The sequence below is a fragment of the Ovis aries genome, chromosome 5, assembly GCF_016772045.2.
Source record: "Ovis aries strain OAR_USU_Benz2616 breed Rambouillet chromosome 5, ARS-UI_Ramb_v3.0, whole genome shotgun sequence".
NCBI lineage: Eukaryota > Metazoa > Chordata > Mammalia > Artiodactyla > Bovidae > Ovis > Ovis aries.
The window spans coordinates 28,689,908-28,710,597 of NC_056058.1; the positions used below are offsets into that span (position 1 = coordinate 28,689,908).

General features: G+C 33.8%; 1 protein-coding gene across 1 annotated transcript in view; it reads right to left on the minus strand.

The window, feature by feature from the left end:
• The window catches only part of SNX2 (sorting nexin 2), a 65,840-nt gene that overhangs the window by 5,388 nt on the left and 39,762 nt on the right, over nucleotides 1-20,690 (minus strand). Inside the window, exons 7-14 of the mRNA XM_015095948.4 lie at nucleotides 19,162-19,240; nucleotides 13,675-13,750; nucleotides 12,620-12,733; nucleotides 12,274-12,367; nucleotides 10,649-10,854; nucleotides 1,851-1,994; nucleotides 643-723; nucleotides 448-519 (exon numbers count right to left, since the gene is read on the minus strand). Coding sequence (XP_014951434.1) covers nucleotides 448-519; nucleotides 643-723; nucleotides 1,851-1,994; nucleotides 10,649-10,854; nucleotides 12,274-12,367; nucleotides 12,620-12,733; nucleotides 13,675-13,750; nucleotides 19,162-19,240 — 866 coding nt within the window. The remainder of the gene's footprint in view (nucleotides 1-447; nucleotides 520-642; nucleotides 724-1,850; nucleotides 1,995-10,648; nucleotides 10,855-12,273; nucleotides 12,368-12,619; nucleotides 12,734-13,674; nucleotides 13,751-19,161; nucleotides 19,241-20,690) is intronic.

The window sequence follows — 20,690 nt, forward strand, 5'->3', positions numbered from 1 at the left end:
GTCTAAAATTGAGAAACCTGTCTCTCTCCTAGGAGTTAGGAGTAGAGACAAAAAGAACTTCAAAGTGAAAGTGTTAAGTTGCTCAGTCATGTCCCACTCTCTGTGACCCCATGGTCTGTCCATGGAATTCTCCAGGCAACAATACTGGAGTGGACTGCCATTTCCTTCTCCAGGGGATCTTCCCGACTCAGGAATCGAACCTGGATCTTCTGCATTGCAGAGTGTTTACCACCTGAGCTACCAAGGAAGCCCCACAAAGGACTTGATTTACAGTTACTTTTACTATACCATTTTATTTTCCCTTTGCTAGCTTTGTTTTTTTCTACTCCATTTATTGCTTCTCAAGTTTAAAAGCTCATTTCATTGGTTATCATCTTTAAAATAAAAAAGTATATCAAAAACAAGTTCTAGAAGTCTTTAAGTTATAAAGAAAAAAAATTACCTTACCTGTTGTTGTGTTTGTACTAATGATTCTAAGTACTTGATAATAACAGTTTTAAAATCTTTCACTCGTTCTTTCTGTTGAAATATAATAAATGGGGAAAAAAGCTCCATTAGCACAAAACTAAATTTGATTTCACCACAGTATCACAGCAAAATGTGACCACATTGTTAAGAAAAGTGTAAAATTATTATACTTGCCTCAAATCTTCCTACTTCTTTTCGAATTGTTTTAGAGATCTGTTCAAAATCTCTTTCTCCTTGTTGTACTTTTGCCTCCCACTGACAAAAACAAAAGGTAAAAATTTTTAAATCTTGCCTGGGAAGAATCATTAGAACTAGCTGTCATGACCACTCATTTAATTTATAACACAATGCCTAAAAATCCTGAAAGCTCACCAATGGCAAGACCCAGTTTGGCATCACTCAAACTTGTATCTAACTTTCCAGTGGAAGTGCATTAACAGCTTAATTTCCATTAATATTTTACTGTCAGATACACCCAAGATCAGGATATTATAGTGCTTAATGAATTATAATCTCCACATCTTAATTTAGATGAAAAGATTTTGAACATAAAGTTCACCATCAAATAATTCAGCAGTGCTAAGAGTATAATCTTCTCATTTCTTTATACAACTTCAGATTATTTCAAAATATATCAATAATATTTGCCTAATTTCAAGAATACATGTTCATCACAGTTTATATGCCCATGGAAATAATTAGAAAAATTATATGACATACATTTAGAAAACATTTTTGTAATGGTGTAATGTCCAGATTAAAAAAAAAATTATGCAATTGTGGTCTACTGAAGAGCTATTAGTAAACATTAAACTCACTACAGAAACAATGAACGTTGTGATTAGTGACCAATGGAACAGCTAAAAATAAAATAAATAAATACTTAAGCAATGGAATGATATTTTCCCACTATGTAACTGAAACATTGGTACATACTCTTCAAAGAGCAGGTACATTTACTTTAAGTAATATAAAGGTTGTCCTACCTCTTCAATTTCCTTATTGAAGCATGGCAAAAGAAGTGTATAAATTATAATAAACTTATATAAATTTACTAAAATACCATATATAATACATATATATGGGGGATAATATATAAGTAATTATCTGAAATCAAATTATCTCAAAAGAAAGGTTAATTTAAATGTTTTCCTTGTATGCTTCTTTATCCATTCCATAATTATGTGAAAGTAACAAAGGCTGCTGGAGATTTTTATGATGATCAAAATGTTAAAGTAATTCTAAAACAGTTTACAAATTATGAAAAAAACTGCTAAGTGTTGAATGGTTCAGAAAAAAATTCATGAAAAATTATGCATATATGAATGACTTATGGAAAACTTGGGTAAAAGAGATAAATAAAAGCATTTTGTATTAATCACCTCTCTTATTTCATTTTTAGCTTGCTGTATTTTATCTGGTTTGTTAGCAACCATCATTTTTGCTTCAGTTTCACGTTTTTTGAGCAAAGTAATTTGGGCATCTTCCCATTTCTGCCAGCATTTCACTCGATGGTCAAATACACCCTATAAGTGAATGACATAATAATTATTAACTGGGAGTTAACACTGAAATTCTTTCAAAATACCAGAAGTTCTCCATACTGAAAACAATAAAACCAAGTATTTATATGTTATTCTTTATACTAAGATACTGAAAATAAACATGCTAATATCAAAGGAAGCAGATTTCCATACTCATTTACATAAAAAAAACCCACCCAGAACTGGATGAAATATACAAAATCCATTTCACTAGCCTTTAGGGTTTAAAATGTGACCTATAACAAGGTTTCTAACAGAGTTTTATGCTTTGAAGAAAGACTTTTTAATAGGAAAATGCTGGTATCATATCTACAATTCAAAGTTTTCCTACTAAAATATCAAAAGCAGATTTAAGTTTTGGAAATATGTCAGAAAATTGAAAATAGGAAAAGCTGTAAGATAACAAAGTAAAGTAAAAATGTGGTGGAAGAGATTATCAATAGCAAATAAAAGAAAAGCCAAACAATTTAAAGGTATACAAAATGGGGGATGGGGGAAAGAGAGTCAGTCTTACACAAGATGAAAAGGGCAAACGGATGTACTCATCTAGTATGCAGAACCTAATGAAGAAATAGACATACATACAAAAAAAAGGACAGAAAAATCCAACCAACTCCATGACTTCTTTCAAGGGGTTTGGCAGAGCAAGAACAAGTTAATAGAAATAAGACAGTAATTAGAAATTTCTTTAAAAAAACAAAAAACTGATGGACAGGATGGAATACAACAGTAATCCCTTTCCTAACTTGATGTTGAGGATACATTGATTTTTTTTTTTTAGTATTTATTAATTGAATAAATGAATCAAGCATTAATAGGTGAAACAGTTATTTTCATTTGTTCCAAGTAAAGTGTTCTGGATCAAGAAACAGTAAATTAATAAATGTTCTTGTAAGAACTTGATGAAAAAGAAAGCACCTAGATTGCGTATTTTCAAAATGTAGGCTTTGGAAAAAATCAAATTTGGATTCAAATACTAGTTTTGTCACTTAAAACTTTGGGTAAATTCTCAAAATACCCCCAAAATTGGCTAAATTACCCAAAGTCACTTGACTTTGGGTTCAGTTCAGTTCAGTTCAATCGCTCAGTTGTGTCCGACTCTTTACGACCCCATGAACTGCAGCACGTCAGGCATCCCTGTCCATTGGGTAAATTCATGTAATTTCTATAATCCGCACAGTTCTCTCAAATATAAGAGGAAAAAGAGATCTAGATTTATGCACTGGAAATAAAATGAAAAAAGTATACAGCATGCACAGTGACTTAACCTACCAGATGTTTAACAATTAGAAGATACTATTACGGCTTACATATAAGTAACATACACACATAAATGTAGTTGATTAACTAGATTTCTACTAGAAGTGCACATAATAACAACTTAGTAGGGAAAAAAATAATCGGACTGTATTCAGAAAAATACATGTTCTGTATTTGTATATTATGAAAATGTGGGAAATAATACTAAAAATTCCAAGTCAACAGAAAGTTCTTAAAGACCATACACATTTTAATTCATCAGGACAAGAGACATCCTAGACAAACTGTTAAGTTAAAAACACTCTATCTATAGGCATTGAAATCCATTTTATGAGATTTGTCATCTCATATCATTTCTCTTCTCTCAGTAGTGAGTCTTAGTGTCCTCTCTGCTTTTCTTGTTTAAAAGACCATATTCGCCTTAAAACATTTCTCATTATGAATTAATTTTCCTTCAGCCAAATTAAAGTGGGCCAAAATCACAAAAGTAACAAATCTAACACAAATACATTCCAAAACTCACTATCATTTAAAAGAAGCAATCCCTGTGCCTTACCATATACACAAATTTTAAAAGTAATTTAAGATTTTTAGGCCTAGTTTTCCTTTAATTGGACAGAGCCATATCAGATCTTTATTTATAAATTCCTCTGTTCAATAACTAAATTTATTATTTAAAATATTTCCCAACACAGGGCAGAAGCGAACTAAAATACCCTTTAATTTTAATATTTGCTGAAGTTCTTAACTTTCTGAAAAGGCAAAATGATAGGATACTGAAAGAGGAACTTCCCAGGTTGGTAGGTGCCCAGTATGCTACTGGAGATCAGTGGAGAAATAACTTCAGAAAGAATGAAGGGATGGAGCCAAAGCAAAAACAATACCCAGTTGTGGATGTGACTGGTGATAGAAGCAAGGTCCGATGCTGTAAAGAGCAATATTGCATAGGAACCTGCAATGTCAGGTCCATGAATCAAGGCAAACAGGAAGTGGTCAAACAAGAGATGAAAAGAGTGAACGTCGACATTCTAGGAATCAGAGAACTCAAATGGACTGGAATGGGTGAACTTAACTCAGATGACCATTATATCTCCCACTGCGGGCAGGAATCTCTCAGAAGAAATGGAGTAGCCATCATGGTCAACAGAAGAGTCCGAAATGCAGTACTTGGATGCAATCTCAAAAAAGATAGGATGATCTCTGTTTATCTACACGGCAAACCATTCAATATCACAGTAATCCAAGCCTATGCCCCAACCAGTAACGCTGAAGAAGCTGACGTTGAAGACGTCAAGACCTACAAGACCTTTTAGAACGAATACCCAAAAAAGATGTCCTTTTCATTACAGGGGACTGGAATGCAAAACTAGGAAGTCAAGAAACACCTGGAGTAACAGGCAATGGAATATGGCCTTGGAATATGGAATGAAGCATGACAAAGGCTAATAGAGTTTTGCCAAGAGAATGCCCAGGTCATAGCAAATACCCTCTTCTAATGACACAAGAGAAGACTCTATACATGTGTAAACACCAAACTCAGACTGATTATATTCTCTGCAGCCAAAGATGGAGAAGCTCTATACAGTCAGCAAAAACAAGACGGGGAGCTGACTGTGGCTCAGATCATGAGCTCCTTATTACCAAATTCAGACTTAAATTGAAGAAAGTAGGGAAAACCACTAGACCATTCAGGTATGACCTAAATCAATCCCTTATGATTATACAGTGGAAGTGAGAAATAGATTTAAGGGACGAGATCTGATAGACAGAGTGCCTGATGAACTATGGACGGAGCTTCCTGACACTGTATAGGAGACAGGGATCAAGACCATCCCCATGGAAAAGAAATGCAAAAAAGCAAAATGGCTGTCTGGGGAGGGCTTACAAATAGCTGTGAAAAGAAGAGAGGTGAAAAGCAAAGGAGAAAAGGAAAGATATAAGCATCTGAATGCAGAGTTCCAAAGAATAGCAAGAAGAAATAAGGAAGCCTTCTTCAGCGATCAATGCAAAGAAGTAGAGGAAAACAACAGAATGGGAAAGACTAGCGATCTCGTCAAGAAAATTAGAGATACCAAGGGAACATTTCATGCAAAGATGGGCTCGATAAAGGACAGAAATAGTCTGGACCTAACAGAAGCAGAAGATATTAAGAAGAGGTAGCAAGAATACACAGAAGAACTGTACAAAAAAGATCTTCACGACCAAGATAATCATGATGGTGTGATCACTCACCTAGAGCCAGACATCATGGAATGTGAAGTCAAGTGGGCCTTAGAAAGCATCACTACGAACAAAGCTAGTGGAGGTGATGGAATTCCAGCTGAGCTATTTCTAATCTTGAAAGATGATGCTATGAAAGTGCTTCACTCAATATGCCAGCTAATTTGGAAAACTCAGCGGTGACCACAGGACTGGAAAAGGTCAGTTTTCATTCCAATTCCAAAGAAAGACAATGACAAAGAATGCTCAAACTACCACACAACTGCACTCATCTCACACGCTAGTTAAGGAACACTCAAAATTCTCCAAGCCAGGCTTCAGCAATACGTGAACTGTGAATTTTCAGATATTCAAGCTGGATTTACAAACGGCAGAGGAACCAGAGATCAAATTGCCAACATCCGCTGGATCATGGAAAAAGCAAGAGAGTTCCAAAAAAGCATCTATTTCTGCTTTATTGACTATGCCAAAGCCGTTGATTGTGTGGATCACAATAAACTGTGGAAAATTCTTCAAGAGATGGGAATACAGACCACCTGACCTGCCTCTTGAGAAACCCATATGCAGGTCAGGAAGCAACAGTTTGAACTGGACATGGAACAACAGACTGGTTCCAAATAGGAAAAGGAGTATGGCAAGGCTGTATATTGTCACCCTGCTTGTTTAACTTATATGCAGAGTACATCATGAGAAACGCTGGCTGGAAGAAACACAAGCTGGAATCAAGATTGCTGGGAGAAATATCAATAACCTCAGATATGCAGATGACACCACCCTTATGGCAGAAAGTGAAGAGGAACTAAAAGCCTCTTGATGAAAGTGAAAGAGGAGACTGAAAAAGTTGGCTTAAAGTTCAACATTCAGAAAACGAAGATCATGGCATATGGTCCCATCACTTCATGGGAAATAGATGGGGAAACAGTGGAAACAGTGTCAGAGTTTATTTTTGGGGGCTCCAAAATCACTGCAGATGGTGACTGAAGCCATGAAATTAAAAGACGCTTACTCCTTGGAAGGAAAGTTATGACCAACCTAGATAGCATATTCAAAAGCAGAGACGTTACTTTGCCAACAAAGGTCCATTTAGTCAAGGCTATGGTTTTTCCAGTGGTCATGTATGGATGTGAGAGTTGACTGTGAAGAAAGCTGAGCGCCGAAGAATTGATGCTTTTGAACTGTGGTGTTGGAGAAGACTCTTGAGAGTCCCTTGGACTGCCAGGAGATCCAACCAGTGCATTCTAAAGGAGATCAGTCCTGGGTGTTCTTTGGAAGGAATGATGCTAAAGCTGAAGCTCCAGAACTTTGGCCACCTCATGTGAAGAGTTGACTCATTGGAAAAGACTCTGATGCTGGGAGGGATTGGGGGCGGGAGAAGAAGGGGACAACAGAGGATGAGATGGCTGAATGGCATCACCGACTCGATCGACCTGAATTTGAGTGAACTCCGGGAGATGGTGATGAACAGGGAGGCCTGGCATGCTGTGATTCATGGGGTCACAAAGAGTAGGACACGACTGAGGGACTGAACTGAACTGGAAGTTCTTAATATATATCAACGGGCCTTCTCAGTGACATACTAACTGAAACTAATTTGGTCTCTGCCCAGCTTATTTCATAACATTCCAGAACCATCACATGTTTACTGTGGTACAGATACAGGAACCATGACAAAGGCGAAATGATTGAAGTCTCGTTATGTTAGGAAAAAAATTAATCTTAACTCCATAAAAATTAACTTTTTCTTCATTTGTCTTTCTACCCTTGTAACACTAGAATATAAAGAGAAAATCAGAACCACACTTAATCTTCTAAAAATGTGATCTTAAAAATCAAATTACTGTTGAGGTTTGACAGAAACCAACAAAATTCTGTAAAGCAATTATTCTTCAGTAAAAAATGTATTTAAAAAAATCAAATTATAACTTCATGTATACCTTTGCATGGCAAGATACTAATCCACTCTGGTATAACCAGTTTCATCTGTAAGAGGGAAACATTTAGATTGGTGATTTACTTTAGACTCCACACCCCTGGTGATTTTGTGGTACCTATCTGTATGCAAGCTAGTCTAAGTTAGATAAGGTTGCAGTTGTGGAGCACTTTTCCTAGCCAACCAGGAAATTTGAGGCTGTAATTTTAATTTTTTCCCATTGTAATTTAACTAATACCATATTCTAATTCAGTGGATCTGAAAGTATGTGGCCCAGATTCCTGGAGTCCTGAAAGAATGCTGATTATACAGACAAACAATGAAGATGCTAAACTCCTTGGGGAATCCATCTATTGCTTTTTAAAAAATTGCATTTTATATATTTTATACATTTACTTTCAGAGTAAGAATTCCTTATAAAGAATTCTAGTGCTGAAAACACTGAAAACTACTACCTCAATTTCTGACCCTACTCTATAGAGGTTCACAGGAGGCCAACACATGAGAATGTATCTAACGAGTTTACCATTTAATACATGTCAGTTAACAGTACTACCCAAAATGTGGAGTCCCAGATGTCAGAGGCTATACAAAAGAGGAAAACAGGAATTTTCTGGCTTCAAGGCCAGAACTGGGGAGTAGTTTGAGCAGGTGAACTTTTATCTTTTCCTTTAAGACCCCAATTTCTCCTGTTCTCAGCACCCTCACTTTAAGGTCGTTCTCAAAGTACTTTAGCTTCAAAATTACCATCATTTTCAGAAATACTCTCCATATGGATAGAACAAAGGGCTAAGTGGTATTAAACAGCTCTTATAAATCAGTAAGACCAAAAAAATAAAAGAAAACTGGGCAAAGGACATAAACAGTTCAGAGAAAAAAGAAATGCAAAAGGCTTACCATTTGTAAAAATGCTTACATTCACAATAACTAAAGAAATTAAGACTTATACCTTTTCAGAGAGTAACATGGCAGTGTTCATGGATATTTAAAATTCATATATCCACTGGTCAAGTAATTCTACTTCTAGGGATTTTATGCCCAAAGAGTTACTATCAAAATACTTAATATTTAATTTTAGACTGATCAAATAATTCAAGGTCTATCTATATGCTAAACGACAGACTATGATTAACCTTTAAAAGATTACAACATATATTTACATAAACTGATAAACAGATCTCTTAGAAATGGAGTGGGTAAAAAAAACAGGCAAAGAACTGTGCATATAGTATGCTCCTTTTTGAAGAAGGAAGAGATGAATGGAGAGAAAAAGGTGGTTGAGAAAAAGAGATAGAAAGGAAAAAAAAGAAAATTAGTTTCATACACATGCATGGCTAATTCTGTAAAGATACCTCACAGTATCTGACTGAGGGAAGAAAGATTAGAGGTCTTAGGTAGAAAAGAAATTTACCCTTTAGGACTGCTAGAATTATTCTATGCATGTATTACTTATTCAAATACAAACAAATTAGTTTAAATTTAAAAACAAACAAAAAATAAAGACCAAAAAAATTATGTAATTCATAATTTCATAATTTCTCAACTCCTTTATGAAATAGGGTTGGGCTAGGTTTCAGTAGAAAATCAATCTGAAACAGCTTTATGCATCTTAATGTATAACTTGACCACAGACCATACTAATTTAGTATTTCCCAAAGGGTGTTCCATATATGTGCAAGGACATTAAGTGGAAAAGAATTCCTGTTCATATGAATTTGGAAGCCTCCAGATTAAACAAAATGTCTATTTCATTTTTTTTTTACTACTGGACAGTCCTGAGCTTTTAAAATGTACACTGAATCCACAAGACAGGGATATCACAAACATTATCTCAAAGACTTAGTTGACTGTGGTACATTTTTCAGTGTCAGTGTGCTGTAGGAAACATTCTGGGATGTGAATATAACTGCAACTTCATGAGATGCAAAAATCCAGTAAGAAGGTAGAGGCAGTATGAGACAAGCTGTTTTTGAAGGATGAGCATCCATCACACAGGAAGAATAACACTGAGAGGGAGTCTTCTCCCAGGTTAGCTCTTCTCAGCATGTACTACCTCTCAGACAGTGCCAAGTGTCCCTTTTAGAACCCACAGGTTTTTTTCTGGAGGTGTTATTCTTCCTAACAACAGCTCTCATGCTAGTGGGAGTTCTGAAACGAGGTGAGAGTAGGTGGCAGAGAAACAGGAACCATTATCTATAAACTGGACTTCTGTGTATCACAAGTTGCCTATTTAAAATGAAGTATACTCTAATAACTATATTAACATCTTTAAATAACTGAGAAGAAAAATTAACCACCAGGAATATGAAGAGTGACATCTAAAAGTAAATACAAACAAAACTGGTAATTTAGCGAACCCTAAACCTAAGAAGGAGCCTCTATGCAGTGCTAAGAACCCTCTAGCAATAACCGTCATTAGCCTGAGAACAGAATCACCTAGAAGATGCAATGCATCAATGTTCTGATTATAGATGAATATCAATCTGATCAGATTTAAGCTGAAAAACTTTTGTGTAAGAAAGCAAGGAACTAGGTTGCATTAACTTTCTAGATGTCTGAATTCAAAGTAAACTTCCAGTTCCCCTTATTCCATAACTAAAGTTTGTAACAATACTTCAAAGACACTATAAGATCTTAAAAAGTATATTCCAAAACATGTAATAGACAAAATAACAGTTCAATTATCTGAATATTGGAGATATCTGTAAAAGACTAATTTTTATTAGTTAACAGGATTACTTTCTCAATTTTTCAGAAACTTAAGACTGCTCATCCTCAAACATTACAACTTGAAGACACAGTTCTTTATCTAATCTAGCCCCATGTCATCTATAAATACATGATGACCACACAAAATGCTTTCTTAGAGTCTAAATTCATGCTAAAGTCACCATTAAATATATTCATGCAACAGTCAGTCAGTTCTGGTTTTGTCTGATTTAGTTGCAAATTTCTATATGTAAATATGTAAGTAAGTATGTACTGGTTTTACCGTATTTGGCATCCTTGGATCCTTTAAAAAACATCAATTCTGTCTATGGTATTAAGCCATGGGGAAGAGAATATTAAGTTATGAATAATCATCTTGAAATTATTTTATACATATTAGTATAGTCATGTAATTTACATACTACTTAAATGCATGCCTAATAGGAAATCATATTCTTCTTATAAGCAAAAAAGTGAAGTATGAAAAATTCAAGGAAAATTACAAAATAAAGCTTACTTTCACTGCAGCAATAAGACGAATGTAGTCACTAAGTAGTTCTGAAAACATATAAAAGTCAGCAAAAGCTTGTTCTTGATGTAACTGGTCTATCTTCTCCTCAACCTCTGCAAGCTGAGACAAAGCTCTAGATAGAGCAGTATGATCTTCAGAATTACCTAACATGGCAGCACTTTTAGCAAAGGCAGCTGTGTTGGCTGAAAGTTCTGAAATAGAAAAGCATTCATTTTTAGTGTTCACTAGTGAAGTTCTTAAATATTGCATGGATATTTTACATTCTCTTTAAATTTTATCTATTTACAAGCTGCTCAAATATTTACACTGTAAAGCAATATGCTCCAATTAAAAAATAAAAAACATATTTAAAAATAATAACATGAAAAAAAACAGTCATTAAAATGCCTTGGACATATAAATGTCAACTGTTCAGAGCTCTACTGAAAATTTAGAAGTACACTGCCTATACTCCTAGGGTATAAACTATGTTTAAAAATTTAATATAATAATCTCCCTTCCCATTCTCCTCTTAAGTGCTTCTCTGTCTAGTCCTAAAAAAAGACAAAAAATAAATATTTTTATATGGAAAGCACTGGGAACACTCACAATTGATTTGTATTACATTATCTGGCCTTTAAACATGTATTTATCATTGAAAATAGCAATTTTATGAGATTATTATGTAGCACACAGGAAGAAAACAAGGCAAAACTGTATATATAATTCACATAAATCTTATTCTTTTTTTGTGTGCAACACCAATGCTTAGTGAAATATTAAGAATTTTTGAATGTGATCATTTTAAACACATCAAACAGAAAAACAGATGTCAAGAACTAACGATTACTTTGCCTGGATTTGCTCTGTTGCTCTGCATTTCATGAAGTTCTCTTAAAGAACCATAAAATGTTCCCTAAGAGAATATAAATAGCAAAAACTGTTATAAACCACTTTCAATAATATATTAGTAGATTTTTGTAATTACTTTTTTTTGCAATGTATTACTGATAATGGCACTTACAAGTAATAAATTATTTACTAAGTGGTTTAGAAAGTATTCTAGAAAGATAATTACTTACTAAGTGTTTCAGAAAGGTAGTTCTAGAAGTCATGTATTCTTTAAAAATAAAACCAAAAACATCTCACAATGGAATAAAAAATTAGAACTCAATTTTAAAATGAATTTTAAACACTCCCCTTTCTGGGTTTTTAAATATTGTGGCTGAAAAATGAAGCAAATGCTTCACAGTTCTTTAGGAAACATAGGCACAAAACTATAAAGACAAATTTCAAATATCAATTTTTGAATTTCATTCTTTGAGTTACCAATAAGACATCTTCATTCATTCAATATATGCTTAACACACAAAGAGTTAATTATCAAGCAGTTTTAATCTAAAATTCAAAATATACTTTTACAAACCTAGGATTTTTCTCCTTCTAAACTAGAAGATTAAAATACAACAAAAAATATTAAGTAACAAAGTTGAAACAGAAAACATCCTCTTAAAACTTTAAAATGATCACATTCATTTCACAACTTTAAAATAATCATTTTTAATAAAATTTAATAAAATATCTGAATTAACTTACAGTGTTAAACATATAAAATAACAAGACAAACAAACCTTTTCTATGACAGACCAAGGCTTCAACACTGGCATGAAGTTTCCTAAGTTGCTGATCCAGATTTTCAAATTGCTGCTGCTTTTCTTCAAACCACTAAGAGAAAAATGAAAAATGGAGCTAATTTAGCCAGAACAAACCAGTGTAAATTAGGTTACCAATAGCAAGCTACATTCCTTGTTTTAAAGTAACGAATTAACCATGTATAACCATGGTGGTCAACTGATGTGCTGAGAACTACACTCAATAAGCAAATTAATATCCTATTTTCTACTTGTACAGCTTTAAAATGCAATTGTTGGGCTCATTAATTCATCTCATTATTCAAGTCGAAAAATCAGCTCTTACTGCATCCGATTCATTCATCTTGATTGTCATTTTGTTGACAGCGTCGGCAGCCTTGTTCACCATCCTCAATATTCCTGCTCCACTCAGAGCCTGTGTATTAACTGCTCTAGGCAGCTGGAATTGAATGACAAATAAGGGCAAACAAACCGGTTAAAAGCCTAGAGGTTTAACTGGCCACAAAAGGGACTGCCCCCACATAACACCCCCGAAAAAAAAAGAAAAGAAAAAAAGGAGGTTGTATTTTCTTCACTCTCATACATTTCAATAGTGAGATCTAATCTCTCAAATACACTACTTGTACATTCTCAAAGGAAAACTTAAAAAATAGACTTTCCATTTGTTTTTCTTCTGCACGTTTACATTTAGATGGAACAACACTCTGTTTGTCAAAATATATTAAGAAATTGCCAAGCACCTTAACACTGGCCACCTGTTTGCTAGCAGATATAAACTGTTTAAAAGGAAAAAAGGAGAAAGTCTTGAGAAAAATCTCCTTATGCTTAGTCAGGGCTGTACGATTTGGAATTTTTTTTTTAAAACAATTCTGGAGTTCAAGAAAATTAAAAATATCTCATATGGTTAACAATTAGAGGATAAAATGTGCCAAATATAAAGATCAGCATGGTTATAATTAAGCTCTTTCAAATCACACATTTCCATTTCAAAACCTTAATAAGACTATTAGAATGTAGACATACAAACCCACATTCAACTATCTCTAAAATGAGATCTGAATAAACTTATTTCAATACAATGTCTAAACAATGACTTAGGGTATTCAGAATTAGACTATTTGTAAGCTATTCTTTTAAATCTGGTTTTACTATATTTCAAGAAAGGGAATAATCATCCTACACTTATTGATATGAAGAAGATATTTTGCTATGAATTTAGTTAAGCAATTAAAGCACTTAGCAAAAAAAAAAAACCCATAACACATTGCTTTATTCCATTAATGCAGTTGTTTACTGAATACCTACACTTATATATAATTATTACACTGATAATCATAAATGAGAACATTTACATATAAAAATTTAAAGTAGAAATAGTACCTCCGAACTTTCTAAGAACTGCCTTAAATCAGGATCCTGTAGTAAAGTTGGATGCTTTACTGTTCTTTGAAGATACCTAGATTTAAGAATAAAATGCTCCTTTATTTATCAGTAGCATCTTATTTTAAATCTTATTTCAACAAAAGAATATTTAAAAATTTAAAAAAGATGCCTGTTTGCTTCCTATCAGTTTGCTTTCATTCTAACTATGTAGAATTTTACAGTAATTTAATAATTAAAAAGCTTTGCATTCATCTTTTGAAAATCTGTAATTATGTAAAAAGAGGTATGGTAGTGGGGTAGGGGTAGGAATGGAGAGATGTGAAATTACTTACCAAACTTCTCATTGCAAAATATTAGAGTTAGGGTACATATGTAAGTTTGTCAAACAACTCTATCTTTTGGCAGGTCAGTATGTCCCCAGTCATTATTATATATATTCTAGTAATATATATATTACTAATTAGTCCAAACTATTTTTTTTAATTGCCATCATTACCAAAATGGAGAATAGCCTACCAATTTTTTCCCCCTTGGCAGTAGATTTAAATTATCAAGTCAGTTTTGATCCTCATTTGTTAAGGACTTAATTTTTTTCAACATTTCTGTTTTCTAGGGTTTTGCTATTTTTGATGTTTTCCTTATATGACATCACATAAAATAAAAAGTAAAGAGAAACATCACTATTAAATCATTATCAGCTTACTTTAGTAATTTTCCTTTATGAGAAAAGGTCAAACTCTGACAGTCACAATAAATTACCAATCCTTCTTTCATAAGAGTAAAAAATCCCACTATTTGAATCACTGCTACTTATCTAATCCCATTTTTTAAAAATTGCTCTTTCCCCAGATTAATAATTACACGTGTTAATGTTTCAATTATAATAATTTGCCTAACAGTTAATATGCCTTTATTCTATTTACACAGAACAGATTATAGAATATGCCTAAGAGTTTCTGGGGAAAAAAAATAAAAGCTCAAACGTTAACTTCTGTTTTTATATATTTAAATAAAATACTTACCATATTAAACTTCATTTTAAGTCAACAGCTCACGTAAGAGGTTATTATAATAGAAGTGGTATTTAAAAAAATATTTGCTGCTTAGTTTATGAAACTAAAAAAGAGTACAGTAGGAACACTAATCCTTTAAGTTTGAGAAATGTTGATACTTTTCCACTGGAATTTTACTTAATTTTAACACTGAAGTTCTCTAGTGCTACTCTAGCTGAGTTATTAAGTTGTTTAGGACTGTGTACTGTTTAAAAGCAGTTTGCATAAGTTGTTCATCTGAGTGCACAAAACAGCTGGTAAGTAGCAAGCACTTAAGACATTCATAAAATGAACAACCAAGGAAGACAAAACATCTAGTACACAACCTTTAAGAAAAACTGCAGTATTTCAAACGTAAATGGAAATAGCTAATACTCCTTATATTCTAAAATAACTTTTTAAAGTGAGTTCTAGTGAGAATTTTTGAGTTCTATTAAGTGAGAATACTAGTCTCATGCAATATTCCAAGAAAAAGAGTGTTTCTATAACCAAGAAAGTTTGAGATATATTACATACATATTCCTTTAAGATTCATAGTGAATAGCAGCATATTAAATGCTGTGAGAAGTACTGCAGGAAAAAGATCTGGTTTAACTTTGTTAAAGCCTATATTAATAAACCTCAACTGACAGTAGATTTCGTTTTTTCACCTTAAAACATACTAGCATTTTGAGGAATCAACGTTGAAAAATTATGCTCTAGAAAAAGACAATAAAACTTTAAGAGTTACATGAAAATAAAGAGCAATTAACCACTTTAAAAAGGTATTAAACATACATAATGTTAAAATTAAGAAAAGAAACATAAAACGGATTTTTAATTGATTAACTACTTGTAACTATACACCAATTCAGAATTAAGGTCAGAGAAGGTTATAGATACGCAGAAGAAAGCTGAACAAAAATATGATGAAAAGAGGTATTGGGGAGCAGAACAGACACTGAAGGAAGACAGAAGTGAAAGATGCTTGGAACTGATGAAAGTAAGTGTCAGACTCTGCAAGAAGTGGTCAGCAGTTAGTTCTTAAGATTTGTGCTAAGGAAAGGTTATCAGTATATTTACAATCACTAAGGGCTTTCAACTGCTTCCCTGGTGGCTGAGATGGTAAAGAATCTGCCTGCAATGCAGGAGACCTGGGTTTGATGCCTGGGTCTGGAAGATCCCCTGGCAACCCACTCCAGCATTCTTGCTTGGAGAATTCCATGGACAGAGAAGCCTGGAGGGCTATAGTCCATAGGGTCGCTTTCAAGTTTCTACTTACTTACCAAAACAAAATAAAGCAGGTTATACAAAACGCCTGAGAGAAACAGAGTTAAAGATATTTCTCTTGCTTTAGACTCAAAGATATGTGCTAACAAACAGAGACCAAGAAGGCAAAAAGAAGCTGGGTCTCTGATGACATTCATTTGTTCATTCAACAAACATATCTTGAGCATTTACTACACATCAGTTACTGTTCTGAGTACTCAAAATGTATCAGTGAACAAAAGAGAACAAAATTCCTTTCCTACTGAAGTTTATGTTAGAAAAAGAAGACAGACAACAAATCATAAAAATTATGTAGTATGAGATAAAATGGCAAATGCTGTGGAGAAATCAAAGGACAAGTAGAGAAAGGACAAGTAAATGGGATCAGTCAAAGTGAAAGTTGCTCAGTCATGTCCGACTCTTTGCAACCCCATAGACTATATAGTCCGTGGAATTCTCCAGGCCAGAATAATGGAGTGGGTAGCCTATCCCTTCTCCAGGGGATTCTTTACCAACTGAGCTACTAGGGAAACCCAATGGGATCAGTGGTTGATGGCAATTTAAATAGAACAGGTCAGAAAAGGTGATACCTGAATGCCTGAAGTTTAAACAGGTAATGGAATTAGCCATGCGGATACCCCAGGAGCAAAAGCTTTATAGGATGTGCCACAGAGGATAGGGGAGTGAAAACCCAGGTGAGAAAATGCCTGGGATCTTTGAGTGTGGCCTAGAGCACAGTGATCAAGGAAGATATGGGATCAAGTACGTAACAGAGTGAGCAGTGCATGTCATGGGAGATTTTATAGGTCATTATAAGGATTATGGCTGTTATTGAATGAAATTAGATGCGTGTATGAGTGGGGATGATTCATGTTTTAAACAGATGACACTGGCGGTTATATTAAAAAAGGATTAGAGGTACAAGGATAGAAACAGGGAGATCAACGCGGAGTCTACTGAAGTTAATTCAGACGTTTCAACTAGTAGTGAACAGGTGAAAAATCTGCTGTCCAGATATCAAAAGGAAACAACAGGATTTCCCGATGAATTTGATAACATTAAACATCTGCCTACCTCCAAACCTTCTGATATGAGTGGGTTAATCAATCTACACTAACTGTTGAGGCTTTGCCAGCTGGGTTTGCAGGTACTTCTTATGATACACTTACATTTTTAGAGAAAGGAACAATGAATTTAGGTTAAATAACTGGTCCAAGACCTCACAGATAGTATGCAGTGCATAATGGAGTGCCGGTTTCAACACAGAAAGGATTCTAAAACCCTATACACTACTTCATGCTACTTGACATTTCTCAGTTTATATTTACAGAAGTGTATCCTTACTATAAAACAAACTCAACATGCTCATAAGGTAACACACGAAGCACTCCTAAGAAAATCAAGTGAGCTATCTTTAGGATACTTAGAAGACGTAGTTTCTGCTTACTGAGTGTGGCACAGGAGGAATGTTTGGGTTCTTAACCACTCCCTTTCTCTTCTCATATTTTAACACCAGATATTAATCCTTTTGCTCAAGACAGTCATCTGGATTCTCAAAGTTCAACAAATAAATAACTATGTAAACGACTACTAGAGCATATACGAAGAAATACATCCTTGACCTGCCAGATCCAACTAGGTCGTGTATGCCACAGAAAAGCCTAAATGTTTAAATTTTAAAGAATGCCACAGAAAACTCACAATAAAAATCATTCCAGTTCCTCTGCTTCTGTACCTTTAGACCTGTATTTTCTTTAGTTATCTTTTCTAATGTACAATGAACTCATAATACGCTTTATCACTACTGCAAATTCTACTAAGGTATTGATAGTATTTAACAAGCAATATTTACTAGCCAAAAAACTTTCTTCACAAATACACTAGGTCAAGCTTCAATACTTCCTTAAAACTCTCCTCAGTGTTACATAGTGAATGAAGGTACGGTTTAAGTACTATGCAATGCATTCAAGTTAAAAGAAAAGGTGAGTGGAGAATCAAATATGTCCTTGGTACAATAAATCTTCATTAAGTTTCTTATCAGGGATGTCATCCAAAATATTTCAAATTTACTCACAGAAAAACAGGACTGGAAAGGCTTCTCAAAAGGTCATGGTTATACTTTCAGGAAGAACTAAGTGAAATCAAGGCAGTACATTATCCATCTTTAATCTTAAACATACTCAGCCTACGACTTCTTTCACAACAGAGTCAGTTCTAATGCCTAAATTAAACTTCTACTGATGGAATTTAAATCTTTTTCCAGAGTGACTGCTAGTCTCACAGACATAATCTCACCTTTTAAGTCTTCTCTAACGTAAGATTTTGAGTTGCACACTAGCTTTTCTTATTATGAGTTGTTCAAACCTGACTTTACTGTGGCATTTTTTTAAAAACTGAAATAATTTATTACTAAAATCCAGAATTTGTCTCAAAAAGAGTTTTAAAAACGAATTTATACCCAGTAGATATATATGCTATTTCCTAAAAACTGTCCTTATCTACTCTAACCACTAATTTTAAGCCAAGAGAGAAAATAAAACAAATAAGCAAATTTGATTAAAATTAAAAACAAAAAAAAAACCTATGATAGTAGCAAGTATTTTAAATCTAGGTAATTACCAACTATAAGGTGAACTTTAAGACAGTTCTGAACTTGTTTTCTCACATTTTCAGCACAGAAAGGGAGAAATGTTAAGATTCTGGGAGTAGATTCCTCCCATCCATTTCTCTTTGAGTTGGCCACAATGGACACAAGTCTTCAGAGCTATAGGAAATGTGTCAGGTCAAGAAGCATAAAAGAAGGTACAGCATATGTATCTATCAGCCTTTAACTATACAGTCAGTTCAAGCACTGACTAACCCTTTTGTACTTTCAAATCACAATCAACTATAAAGAATTGAAGGAGGGAGCACAAACCTAATTTTTCATTGTATTTAAAAGAAAAATTAATGTAGATAAAGACAAGTATCACTTTGTTATGAGAATTAATAGAAACAGAACAAGATGACAGTACCATATTTTTTAATGGACCAATTTTCTTTAAAAAAGCTTATAGCACTCTTAAGAGTAATAGAGTGGTACTTCAGAATTTTCATACTTAATAATATACTTGTGCCACTTAATGGAATCAGACTTATATTACTGAAAAAACATAAGAGTATAAACATAGCTGATTAGAATTACCTTTCAAGAGCTGCTCTCCTTTTTTCTACAAATTCTGTGGATGATGAATCTTCTTTACCCACCTTGACCTTGGTCATGCCTTTGAAAAAATTGAATGAGATTCACGATTTTCTACTACCGAGAAACATTCTTTTAAAATAATTTCTGCATAATTTGCTTCCCTGGTGGCTCAGAGATGGTAAAGAATCTACTTGCAATGCAGGAGACCCAGGTTCAATCCCTACGTTGGGAAGATCCCCTGGAGAAGGGAATGGCTACCCATGCCAGTGTTCTTGTCTGGAGAATTCCAAGGAAAGAGGAATCTGGCAGGCTACACAGCTCATGGGGTCACAGAGTCAGATGCAACTGAGTAATTAACACTTTCACTTTCTGAATAATTTAAAATATATTTGAACTTGACAAAAAAGTGTCAAAAATTATAACTAGTATCATATGTTTGACTAATATATATACTTGGCAAGTACTTTTAATGTAACCTATAAAACAGTACAGATAAAGCAGAGGTTGAGCTATGTCTGTAGTTTTCCAGTTTGGAATCCTTATTTTACTTGATATATATTATACTCCTGGTAAATTAAAATGTGTTTGATTGCAATATGCATAATGGAGTTCAAATTCATGAGTTTAAGCTCATTTGATATTTTTCTCTCTTATGAGCAATAATTAAGTCTTTACTTTAGTACTAGAAAAATAAGTATAGTCTGTGAATATGCTAAGTACTTCCACTGCCACAGATTTTAAAAACATGGTTTATTTATTGTATCTGGCTTTATAACAGCTGAAATAATGAGCTCTTTCACAGAACCTCTTTGAATTTAAAAAATAAAGTCAGGTGCAAATTTTTTCTTAATGCATTCATTTTTAAAAACTGATGGACAACATGAAATTTTAAAAATGACTACTTCTCTACTTGATTTTCTGCCAAGAACTTCACAGAACAATTTATTATCTACCTTTAATAATAGCTCAGACTTTATGCACACATTTAGAGGAAACTAACTTGACTTTATTTAACTACATTTATTTTTCCTGCTAATCTCTTTACTTATATCTTTTTTTAAACTGCATTTTATATGGTTGCCTCAAATTCTTCCAATCTTTTCAAGCTAATAATTGGTGGACAGTTGAAGATTATTAGAGGAAAATATTAGTTTGAAACACAATAAACTTGGCATGAAAATTGAGTTAAAAAAATTTTTTTCCCCTGGCTCAATGTTTAAAGACTAGTGTATCTAGTCACCAAAATGAGAAAAATTATTTTGTTTTTCCTCTTTTGATATATTAAAAACAGTTGTACAACTTAAAGCTAAAGAAAAAAGGATATTAATAATAAATAATTTATGATAAATGAAACAAGTTCACTACACAGATAATGGGAGGCCAAAGGATACCACTGCAACAGTTTAGAGAAATAAAATTATTAACTAGACTAGCAGTTCACATGGAGAAGGCAATGGCACCCCATTCCAGTACTCTTGCCTGGCAAATCCCATGGGTGGAGGACCCTGGTAGGCTGCAGTCCATGGGGT